The 12,792-nt window shown below is 33.6% G+C and overlaps 2 protein-coding genes across 6 annotated transcripts in view; one reads left to right on the top strand and one right to left on the bottom strand.

Moving 5' to 3' along the window:
* The window catches only part of Adck5 (aarF domain containing kinase 5), a 37,294-nt gene that overhangs the window by 417 nt on the left and 24,085 nt on the right, over positions 1–12,792 (top strand). The gene's annotated exons all lie outside the window — the stretch shown is intronic.
* The window catches only part of TP53INP (Tumor protein p53 inducible nuclear protein), a 28,911-nt gene continuing 16,761 nt past the window's right edge, over positions 643–12,792 (bottom strand). For both annotated transcript variants that reach the window (XM_076407218.1, XM_076407219.1), the window contains 4 exons: positions 7,570–7,653; positions 5,732–5,963; positions 3,802–4,121; positions 643–3,739 (listed from right to left, as the gene is read on the bottom strand). In XM_076407218.1, the coding sequence (XP_076263333.1) occupies positions 3,584–3,739; positions 3,802–4,121; positions 5,732–5,963; positions 7,570–7,650 (789 nt within the window). In that variant the 5' untranslated portion in view covers positions 7,651–7,653 and the 3' untranslated portion in view covers positions 643–3,583. The remainder of the gene's footprint in view (positions 3,740–3,801; positions 4,122–5,731; positions 5,964–7,569; positions 7,654–12,792) is intronic.

The raw sequence follows: 12,792 nt of genomic DNA on the forward strand, positions 1-12,792 counted from the left end.
TATAATATAAATATAGGGATGAAAATAATAAGTTTACTGTTTCGCATAGCTTAATATATGTGTAATTTACTTATATATATAGGCTGTTAGTAAAGTACGACCGTTACATGAAATTGTTAAACAAACGTAAAATGTATTGATATATAATAATTCAAAGCATAAAATTGGAATAATTTCATAATATTGCACATTAAATTTGAAACACGCCGGCTTGGTGGCGCAGTGGTAAAGGCGATGTGACGGTCCTCCTACTGTTGCGATAGCGGCGGGTTCGAATCCTGCTGGGGCATGGTCGTAAATTTATGTTTGTGATTGTTTAAAATTTGTTCTAGGCAAGAGTGTAAAATCCGACAAAGAAAATGATCCCAGTCACGCCAGTAACCAGTAACTGGGTAAGACCAGATGTCTTTTGGGATGATTTCTAAAGTTGGTCACTCGCCAGTCGGTAGGCTTAATGCCGAGGGCCGTGATTCGGAGCCCACGTTAAACTTTAGACCCAGTCCAGATAAACCCGTAGTTAGTAAAAGGAGACTTTAAAATATATAAAAATTAGAAAGCATTCTTTCGAGTCATTTTTTTTGTAAAACAGATAATCTACACAATGTTATGACGATTACGAGGGTGGATTAAATAATAGGCCAATTATTTAACATAATTTTTATTATTTTTAACTTTTTATAACATTTTCTCAGTTTCATTCTTAAGTCATAGTCATATTTACTTCACAAGAATACATAAATGAACTTTAAACGCTATCAGAAAAATACTCCATACATACTACATTATTTAATATCAACATATTAATCCAGAATTCTCTTGTCTACCATCAAAAGGTAAATCGATTCCCATCCGTTCATACCGTACAGAAAATAAAACAGAGATTATTTGTGCACCATACAAAATTACCATTATCATACATCATACTCATACAACACACACAATTATTTTTGAGGTTATGTTATTTCGTTCCCAATTTAATTATTATTGCACCGACATGCTAAATGGTATCGTTAGTGGATGTGCTAATGCAACGTTAATATTAATATTTAAAATAACATAACCCAATTTTAAAATTCTAACAAAACTTAGATGTTCATCGTTTCTTATACGAGCGTTTTAATTTGATATCTACTTAATGAACGACCCCATACAGGATCAAATTCTGTAAAATGGTTATATGTTCAATTCTAGAACCTACGTAACAATTCTATCAGCGCGGATTTTAAAGAAGTTTTTAAAGTCTTTTTTTTAGTGCGTCAAAAATTGAAGTTAGGAAGCGATGTTCGTTTGTTTTTGTCAACAATGACTTTATTATTGCTGTTGCACTAAATGAGAACTTAACAAGCGATTATTTCCGTTTAAACACACCAAAATGTATGATGAATGAGATGTTTTTGTACTTTTCCGCGATTTTCGTATAGATGGTAGTGGTGGTTTATACAGATTTTTATGCGGGTTAAAGGTGGTCAACGTGCAAAAAGGATCAATCACAGTCTATGACCCTTTAGCCCGCGTGAATTAGAATGTATTTAATAAGAAATGACGCAAAATCAAAAACAACTTGCGACATTGACAGGAAAAAATAAAAACAAACACGGTTGTTGCCTAATCTATACAAAATAAATAAATAGATAAATAATATATAATCGATTTAGTAATCTATGGCCAAGGCAACAAACGTTCTAACAGCTAAATTCATATAAATATATATATCTATCGGTTTCTCTGGTGTTCTGAAAATATTCTACCCTATTCTTCAATTTTGGTCTATATAAAAATAGTTTGAATAATATCACAGATTGCTCTGATGATTTGATTCCTCTTCTCGTTTAGTGCACCTTTCAGGTAATCTACAACGGCGACGGTTTTACTCTACAAAATATTTTACAGAGTGTGCTTAATTAGATTAATTTTATACAGTGTATGCTATTATAGTATGATAAAAAGGGGCTCAGATATATTTTCAGAATCGATGAGGGAAAAAATTCAAACCCGACAATTTTGGTACTGACGAACGGAAATATTTTTTTCTTTAAAATTATTATTTCATTAATACTCACTGAAATATTCTATGTACAATAAAAAAGGGATAATAAGAGAGACACATTACTCCTCTCGAAACTATATACAGAAACAAAAAAATCAAACTGGCCATGGTCATTGGGAAATGCCCAGTTCTTCCACTGGGTAACGTGTCTCCGAAAAAAAATTTCTGCATCTTTAAAACATCCCCTGAACGGCGTCACGGGATGTTTCAATAATATAAACGATACAAAAATAATGTTGAAATTTCCTTAAAATTAATTGTATCCGCAACATTCGAATGTTACAATTATTTATAATAGCAATGCGTTAAATTTTTATTAAAACGAATTTATTTTCTTCATTTTTTTATGAACACACTCCGGTGCTTTGGTTTTATGTTATTTTTTTTATATATTTTTTTTTCCATCACATTTGCTTTTTTCATATATATATATATATTATATACTTAACATAGTCTAGAAAAAGTGTTCTGCTCACTCCCCAAATACATCAACAAGAATATGACCAAGGTTTTTTTAATTTATATTTCCTTGCGTCAAAAAAATAAAAAAAATGTACAGGGTAAGGGCTTAACGTTGACTGACCTGGGGCTGAGTAGACGTCCGCATTCACTTTTTTGTTATGGTTTACTTTTTATAGTCGTAAGTCCTTTGGTTCTAAAAATATATCAATTAGGTATTAACTGAATTTAGACTTGACATTTTCAATTAGTAAAAGAGACTACTTAAACTGCTATTTTTAGGGTACATTAATTAACTTTAGTATATGATCCTAGCCACCATGTTGTAAAAAACCCTCAAATTATTATAATTATTTATATTTTATTAGAGAGCCAAAATTCATTGTTGGTTTACAGAAGAGTTATGAAGTAATGTTCGTTTGTGTTCTTGATTTCAGTTTTAGATTTATCAGTTTTAGATTTTGGTTTCATATATTGTTGTATTGCTTCTGTGCTCTCAGCTTGAATTACAGTCCTATGTCTGTGTTCTATGATAAATGAAAATAAGTCAACATTAAACATGATTTTTAAAACGCCAGGATATACGAATTTTAAAAAATTCTGTTTTGTTACTGAAATACAGAATTCTACATTTATCTTTGAACGAAACAAAGCGAAAGAGTGAACGCTAACGCCTAACTTCTTGTAGGCGGAGAGCACTTTTTCCGTCGACTGACGAGAGAATAGGCGCGTGACTTTTGATGGCTAAGCTAAGAAGATTGTAAAGAATTGACATCGCGTGTGATCCGGATACTTTTTGTACTATTAATGAACCCTGTTTAGGTGCGCTGAACATTTCCAAAGGATTGCGTTCTTACCCTTAGCCATTCGTTGCTTTCGGAGAACGTTGCGGATTGGTTCCAGGACGATGCAGGAACAGTCCCAGGGCGTGAATGCCGGACTGTTCCCGCGCCGTGCTGTATATACGCGTGAGACGTTATCATTATTTTTTTTTGTCTAAGAAACCAGAATATACGCTAAGTTTAGATTCTTTCATAATCATTTTCGTCGGATTGAGATCATTGAACCAGTGCCGTTCTAGCACTTGCGGTTATTGTTGGCGTGCGAACGGGCCGAACCCTGGCAGCGTTCCTTGCGGCGTGGGTTCCAGTTGCGTCCGTTCGCTTCACGAGCCTTGTTTGAGCGACTGAGGAAGCCGCGAGCGGCCTGTTTGGCCAATTTCTTCATTTGGACCTGCAAATATACCAAACACTCCTGTATTCTGGTGCACTTTGAAACGATCGGACCTAGCTTACCTTCTGGGCTTGAAGGTTTTTGGCTTGTTGCCTTGCGCTCAGTTGTAGTGCCTGAGCACGGTTGCACCTGTGGGGGTTGGCCGGTGGCGCGGCCGCCCTACGCACCACAACGATGGTCTGAGGACGGTCCTGGTCATTGATGACTTCTTCCTCCTCCTCCACCACCACTTCCTCCTCCGTTTCCAACACGTCGTCAGCGATGTCAGAGGGCGTCGGAGAACGCTGTTGCGGGTGCCTGTTGCCAGTGCGCAGGTACACACTCATCGAAGGATGCTCGATGAGGAGGTTCTCCAACGGGGACGTTCTTAATTGCACTGGACCTTAAAATAACCAACCCAATTATTCACCAGATCAGAAAGAGATCGTATAATATCATAGTTTAAGTTAGTGTTTAATTGCTGACACACTTTTGATTTTGTATAACTAACAAACTATATTTACAACTATATACACATCTATTGCGCGTATTTATCTTCCCGATTATAAAAAGCTGGCAGAGTTAAAGGATTTTATTTACACTAAAATCTATTCATTACAAAGATAGACGAGTATACACTATTAGTAAAGGACGACAACCTTCACACTGTCAAAGTGGTACCAATTGTGCGCTCCTTTGGTCGATTATTTAAATGTTCTGTGTTTATGGAGAGTGTGTGTATTGTGCGAAGACTGTAAAGGCTGTGTGTATTGTGCGAAAACTGTGTTTAATTAGACGGTACATCGCATTTTATCCCCATCACACCTCCCTCGGGTACCTTGTACCAAGCATGTAGGTTGGTTTAACTGTTCTTCTCGCTACCTGATTAGTACTTATTTCTAGGGAGGTATCCAATGAAGATTTTCTTGTATCGGTAAAAATATACACCTAAAAATTCGCTGAAATTCACCTTTCCTACGGGTTTGCAAGGTTAATATGCTTCTCGAAATATATCGGTTTATTTACATCATCGGATGTCTTTCAAGGTGATAAAATGAAAAGGGATAAATGTATTCCGTCTGCACCTTCTTTATCTCAAGTATTTTTTGGTCCGAAATATGCCTGATTTCATACCTAATTTTTCACACTCTTAAAGGATCCATATTATAGCAATTAGCTTAACCAAATGTTCCCAACAAATGCACATGTGTTTGGAGTATTTTTTTGTTGTAAATATATCTGACATAAATAAACTTGACATAAATATACACCAAACGCATAAATGCATTATATTAGACACCTAAACTAATTTCTACATGGCATTTATGTTAAGGGAATCATAGTATCTTTTTCATCAAGTTTGACGAAGAATTTGGTGTTAGTTGAAATTACATAAAAGATGTTTTGATAGAGTGATTGATAACTTTAATTGAGAATATTTGCTTTGACTAAGGTTAAGATAATTTATGTTTGTTTGGTGATTTATATCTATTTAAAATTAATATGAATAGGCTAACGCCTGAAGAATGCTTGCGCAGGCTCTGTTCGATAAACGTATCGCATCTTACGTCAATTAGATGGTAAGCATAATCGCCTCCATTGGGACAACTAACAACGGGGACAGGATAAATTGATGTAGGGCGTAATACAGAAGAAGAACCAAAAATATCGATTCACTGTGTAGAATATTTTGCGGAAAGGTTAGATATAGGTTTCAGACTTACAAAATTCATGAGTTGAATCATGAGCAAGAAGTGAAGTATACAATTATCAAGATAGAAGACAAACTTTCGAAAAAAAGTCAATTTCATGCAAATTTATATAATTAATTGGTGTATTTTTTTGCATATCATGAGATCCGTATTGATAATACTCGAGATATTCAAAAAGTTAAAAAAGTGTTCTCTGGAGGGCATAAGTGAAGTTTCAATTGTGTTTTTTTACAGCTCTATATTACTTGTAATGTATAACTACGTAGAAAGAAAAATAGAGTAAAATAATTATAAACCGTACCTGATTGCGAACTAAAACATGGTGGAGGTGTAATGAACCAGCTCTCATCCATCGCTCGGTTGTGACCCCGACTCAAGGACTCGCTGGAGCTTGTGCGACCCAAACGGACCCGTTCCATGCCGTCTTCATCGACGTTGTCATCCTCCTCCGATGAATAACCGTCGGAGCCTCCTTCCGAGTCCCGATCCACCAGAGTCCAGCCGTCGTCGTGATCAGTTGTACGTAACGCCACCTGTCAACCAAGAAGTTGAGAATTAGAGGTTGTACAAATACATTTTGAGTTTTTTCTTGTTACGTTGAAGTTTTATTCAGATCAATTCGTATGATGTATTTTATTCAAAGCATTGTTCATAGTCAATTTCGACTTTTCCTTGTTTTTCAGGCAGTATACGAAATAAATGTTAGCGGGAAGGAACATTTAGATATATAACTAAAATATTTGGCTTGTGTCGATTAATATTTAGATAAACTAGAATTACTACAATACTTTACAATATTCTACAATAGAATTCCTTTTCATCAAACCTTGCTTTTGTTCATTTTATTGAACAAAAAAAAATACAATATATTTTTAAATTCTGTCAAAGGTCATTTCTCACTGATTGACAGACAAGAAATGACTTGTACGATTTAATATTTTTTATAATTTGTAGTTCTAATTATTTGAAAAACATCTATTGAAAAAGATAAAACCAATCATTGATGAAAAACAATTTATTTCGGATCATCGATTTGGTTTCAGGACAGAAACGCCAATGTCATAGAAAAAGCACTAGAAGAAAATAATGTTTGTACTGCAACATTTTTAGATGTTGCTCAAGCTTTCGGTAAAGTTTGGCATGAGGGTTTGAGATTAATAATTAATTTGCATAAGACCCTGACCAATATTTAAAAATATTAGTCATATATAACTGACCGATATTTCAGAGTAAATCAAGAAGATTATTATTCTGACTTGAGGAAAATAACAGCAGGTGTGCAACAGGGAAATGTATTGGGACCAGTCCTTTATATGCTGTACGCTTGTACTTGAAGACATTTACAAATGACACTGCAATCCTAGACATTGGAGATAACACCACTGAATTAATCGAAAAGTTATAAATAGCTATTGCCGAAATACAATGCTGGACAGAAAAATGGTGCATCACAATTAATAAAAATAAATTAGTGCATATTTATTTCACCAACGAAAGAATCCAGCAAAAACCAGTATGTTTAAATCGGCAAGTAGTCTCGTATGGAAATAAAACAAAATATATTGGCCCTTGATGTTAAACTCAGGTGGGAGCCATTTTAAGAAAAAAAAAAAGAAAAACTCAAGCAACTGAAATACAAAAAGTGTACTGGTTATTGGGTAGATATTCAGCCCTGTCAGTATATAATAAGCTGTTGTTTTACTAACAAGGCTTAAAACGATGGTGTTCAACTCAACAACTGGGGTTGTACGAGCTAAATACCAGCGAGGTATTGTTGATGCCCCATGGTACACTCGTAACGATAATCTGCAATAGGACCTGAAGATAGAAACTCTTAATAACATTATTAAGGACTATGCCTAAAGACATGAAGAGGGGCTCGACCAGCACATAAATGTTGAGGTTCTTCAGCTCCTAGATAATGATGGCTAGTTCTTGATCTAGTTCAGTGAAGTTACAAATAAAACTAAGTGCACATTAAAAAAGTTAAATATAAGGTGTCTATCGTAGAATAGGGGCTTTGTAATTTTAAAACCGTAGCAAATTAGGATAAAAACAAATAGCTTATTAGTGTTAATTTACAAGATCGCTATAATTAGTGAAAATAAAAACAATTTAGTTCCAATAAAACATACTCACCCTTGTGGTATCGTCGCCATTGTTGACCCCTCCAGTTGTGTCACCTCCGAAAAGTAGAAAATTAGCCAAACTTTGAAGCATCGTCTGTAAACAGAAAAAGTCAAGATTAATCAAGAGAGATACGCCCGGCGCTTGCCGATATCCGGCCGCGGACCTATTATAACGGGCCGTTGGAATACAGCGTAGAAAAATTAAAATGGGTCGTGATAATGACTATTGCGAAATTAAATAAAAGGCAAAAAGGACACACATATAAAAATTACTGAAATGCTCGCCTGTTTTAATTGCTATTATCGTTCGGTTCGCCGTGCACAATTATGTTTATAACGTACACTCAATTAAAAACTGATGCAGTTTGCGGAAAAGTCACCAAAAATATATCTCGTTAGTTAGTTGGTCGCCTTACCGATTAGAAGTCTTTAAAAATAATACACTCGATAACAATATTCGTCAAAATATTATGATACAATTGTTTATAGAGTTTCCTTTGTTTTTAATTGACACACCACGGGATAACTATTAAATATTATTTAAGTTTGTTTATATTAATAGAATATCAGATGATATTCATAGAAAAAATGATGATATAATCTCACGATAGGTCTATAAAATAACGGAGAAAAGTGCGCCAATTTGACAACATAAGATGTTTCCAAGGCAGCTAAAGTCAATACCATACAGGGCACTGTAATTACTAGCCTTTAGCCTTATAATTGGAGGTGGTGGCGCAGGCACCAAACTAAATTTAAAATGTATACCTTAACTTGCAAGGTTGCCAGATTGCATTAATTGAAGTTTATATGGGGAATAGTTACCACCAAAAGTATTTCCAAACTAAATCGGTTAAAATATTAAAAGTTTAGATATTAAATATATTTTGTGAATATATAATTAATAATACAGTTTGAATATTAATAATACACATACAACGAGTAGTTTTACAAGGGTTATAAAAAATATACATTTTGTTATGGAAAATGCTTCGAACAATGCAATGACCAACAGGCAACAGTAAAATAATTCAATTTAAATTACAAAAAAATTAACTTAGTTATTAGAAGTTATTGAAGTAATACTTATATACCAACCTACAGACTTTGTTAATTACTAGAGCATGAAACATTCACTGGATCCTATCCTCCATCATAATTAGTTGCATTAGCAGTTCATTAGTCTCTGTGGTGACATCGGAATTGTTGATATTGTTGTTTCATCACGCAAATGAATTTACGACTCGCATGGATTAGCTAAATAATTGCCAATTTATATTTAAACTTTAAACTATTTTAAGCATTATTGCTAGAAATTCAGTCAATCTGATTTTAATTGTTTGACAATAAACAAATTGCGTATGAATGTAGCTGTACGAAGAAAATATCTGAACAAACTGGCAACATCGCACACCCTTAATTATGAGAATAATAATTTTTGAACTATTGTATTTGTCTTTTTTTATCATATTTCTATTTTATGAAGACTAATACGGGTACAAAACGTTTCTAAACCTAAATAAAGGAAATTTTTCGAAGAAATGGAAATTTTCGTCACCTTTATTCAATATCAAATGTCTGTCATGTCATTTGTTTACACCCTGCTCACCAGAGGCTTTTTTGTTCGTATACATTTTAACATTAAATGTCTATCATAATATTATTAATTACACAATAGATTAGGCATATAAAAAAAATTGCTAAAAAATACTTATTGATAAAATATATGACAAATCTCCTGACGTCTAACAACGATTGTTACCATGGCAACCGAATTCAACTGTTTAATTACTTCATTTCCTCCGTGTTTCAAAATGTCAAAAAAGACGTCAATAAATGACACTGTATAAAGTGAATCGAAATTATACTAGAACTTTTCGTAGTGTTACTGTACAATAGTAGGAATGCGCAATTACTATTTGGCAAATATTCATGTTAACTTAATATAGTGTGTTCAAGGACAGTAGGCTGAATTATCATAAACGTTGTCCTAAACGATTTCTAAAACTGAACGGTCGTACAGTGACAGTTTCGCGACAATTTGAACGTAACATCGATATTTTGATCGAATTATTTTTAAAATGATTAAGCACTGCGTCATCGCCTACTTGAAATTATAGGAGGTACTTTGATTTTAATTTAAATATAAACAACCAAATAAGTTTTGATAGAAATCGGATAACCTTCGAAAATAAAAAAAAACAATCTCTTTTGTGTCGGTGTCAGAAATTTAAAACGACTACATTATTTCAAAGGCACGTCCTTGCCGAATCATCATCTTTCGATTTTTTCGATCGCCATCAAATCCAGGTCAAGAGGAATCAGCATGAAACCGAGAGAAAAATCAAAACAAACAAAGAACCGGCGCTTTCTTTTATTTGTTTTGCAGTATGGGCAATGTGCCCGCAGGTCATAATCGCATAGGTCGGATAATGTGTCTGTTCTATTTTCTCAAAACAAAAGAAAGTATCATTACCTGTTGGTGTACTTACAGTAATACTTAAAATACAATTAGTAATAATAATTTACCTCTGTGCTTAATGATTGTAAGTTAACGATAATGTGTTCTGATGTCAAGGTATTCATCTGGTTCAATATAAAATTCATATAAAATTCTCTTTTATTGATTATATAATTCTTAACACGACAAAAGTTAGTTACAACATTATTTTATGACACAACACGTGACAACGTATCAAAATATTATGGTTCAACTGTTTTTTCTTGCTCATAATCACTATAATTCATAATAAAGTTATCTGACTGAAAACTGTACATAATGGCCAATATGATATTGAGGAACAATTTTTTATAGCTTCCTTTGATTAAAAAAGATCTAATCATGATAGATTTTAGATGACCCTGAGTACTGTTTTAGCGATAGCGTGTAACAATTGACATAATTGAAAAGAAATCATTAAATTCGTTATTTTAAATTATTTTTAATACAACATCACGGAAGACATTTAATTGACAACGGGCTATCTTCGGAACGTTATTCAATTATTGTTTACTTTCAGGGCCTCCTTTCATTTTATCGCATGTATCGAAATAATCGCACTTGAAGAATGTTTTATATGTTGAACAATCTTTGAAACTAATTAATATATGATGTGTATATTAAACGGTATAAATTCCTGTTAAGTATTAGAAGTATGCTACAAATCTCAATAAAATCAAATTAATATTTTAATTATTAGTGTCTAGTTTAGATAAGAGTTTCCAGTAATTACAAAGTTTTAGTATATTAACGATTAAAAATAAGACTTCTATCTATAGACGAGTAATGTTTAAGGTCTTAAAGTTACAGATCAGTTTTTCAATGCTGGTTAAAGTCTTTTCTGCAATGGAATCCAAATTTTGCAAACATTTCCCTAAGTCGGTTTCAGTCAAATCATCATTTTGCTATTCAAGCAACCCATGACCGATATTCTATCTGTTGGTATTATAATATTTTAACATTACTATTCATCAAAACATAAGCACAAAAAAGAAACAACAAATGACCCATCCTATATATCTAGGCCATATTTACTTTCCTGTACTGGTCGCAAGGTTTTACCCTTTGTTTTTTAATTTTCCCGATCGAAGCTGAATAACTGCACACTGGAAAAGGGAACACCCTCCTCCCTCTCGCGTAACAGGTATCAATTTAATGGTGACGCAATTTTTCATTGGCGATGTGATTCGTTGAGCTCTCAGCTGGAACGGGCCTACGATGACGATCCAAGGCCGGATTTCCGCTGCACCGTCCATATGACACACGTTTTATCCATCATAAGATTATTATCATCGCCACCGTCAAACTGGTGGGGTTTTACGTCCATATTGTTCACGTCTTTAGGTAAAAATAATTTTATGTAGTGTGCATTAATATCAACATTCAGTAAGAGTAGTCGTGTTAAACCTTTGTGTTAATTAAAACCATTATCTATCGTATACCGTTATCATATTGATAAGGCCATTGAACGCTAGAAATAAGTTAATTATGTCACTTTTTGAGGTTAGTGTCAGCGTTCCAAAAAAGTTGGGTTATCGACCTCATAAAGCCACCAAGACAAAGTTATCGGATCGATATACAGAAATAAATCCGACAGTAATAGAGGTTATTAACATTTTTATCATAGCAATTGGTTAAAAATAAACGGTATTGTGTCGTACGCATAAAGGTTCCCATCCTGCCGACACGTGATGATAATAGATTCGTTATAAAGCAAAAAAGAGACAGATAAGAGAAGTAGGTCGCGAGAATACTTTCGTTTGGAGCGATGATGCCAAAAAACAATGCGATAAAATGAAGGGGTAGTATACTGATTTTTAAATGCAGAAAATATTTACTTAAAAATAATAATTGTGATGAATATTATGATATATGATTTTTGGGTTGAGTTAACAGTTGCATTTAGGTTATTAGGATATGTTTTTGTTAGCTGTTTTATCAATACAAAACATCATGTCACAAATGGAAATATAAAGATGATAAAATTGAATAAATTGCAGACAGAATTTCTTTGCTGCCACCGTATAGCCTAGAGCTGGTTTCCCGTGGCTAAAGTAAACTGTAATTTTACTCAAAAATTGGTTTATTGGTTAGTCCTGGGACTTATTGATTTACGTTTACATTACAAGATGTTTATTCAATTATATTCATTGTGCCAATTCAATATCCTAACATAATTGGTAGCTGCTAGTTAATGACGTGCTGTATGATATGTTTTTAACGACTTTAATATTTGGCCTGAATGAGGAAACATACACCAACAGCATCACATATCTCGTTTAATTAATCGCTGAAAAAAATATAATCCGCAATAATAAACCGATAAATTTTCTTTATTTGCCACATCATAAACGTCTAGCCAACAAATCCTGAAATTTTCGTTAAAATTAGCAGAAAAATTATTGCCAAAATTACATCGGCGATGACGTCCGTATCGGGTCTAGATATAACCGTCTAATTTTGATCCGCAGCCAATGGATCACGATTGTTTTTGTGCGTGTGTAAATAAAACAAAAAAATATTTTCAAAATAAAGGAAAAAACGAAACGGATTCCGAAATTGTATGGATATGGCGAAAGCGACGGGTAACGTGTAATTTTTTCCAAAACTTTCGTGGTTTTGAAAATAGTTGTATTATATATATAATTCGATTTAAAAACCGTCGAGCTTTGATTGGTTTTTAGATTGTAATTTTCGTTGTTGCTCAGTGCCCTTCGTGCATTATTAAAGTGT

The sequence above is a fragment of the Rhynchophorus ferrugineus genome, unplaced genomic scaffold, assembly GCF_030347505.1.
Source record: "Rhynchophorus ferrugineus isolate W39M unplaced genomic scaffold, kcgeb_rfMv2 rfM6, whole genome shotgun sequence".
Classification (NCBI taxonomy): domain Eukaryota; kingdom Metazoa; phylum Arthropoda; class Insecta; order Coleoptera; family Curculionidae; genus Rhynchophorus; species Rhynchophorus ferrugineus.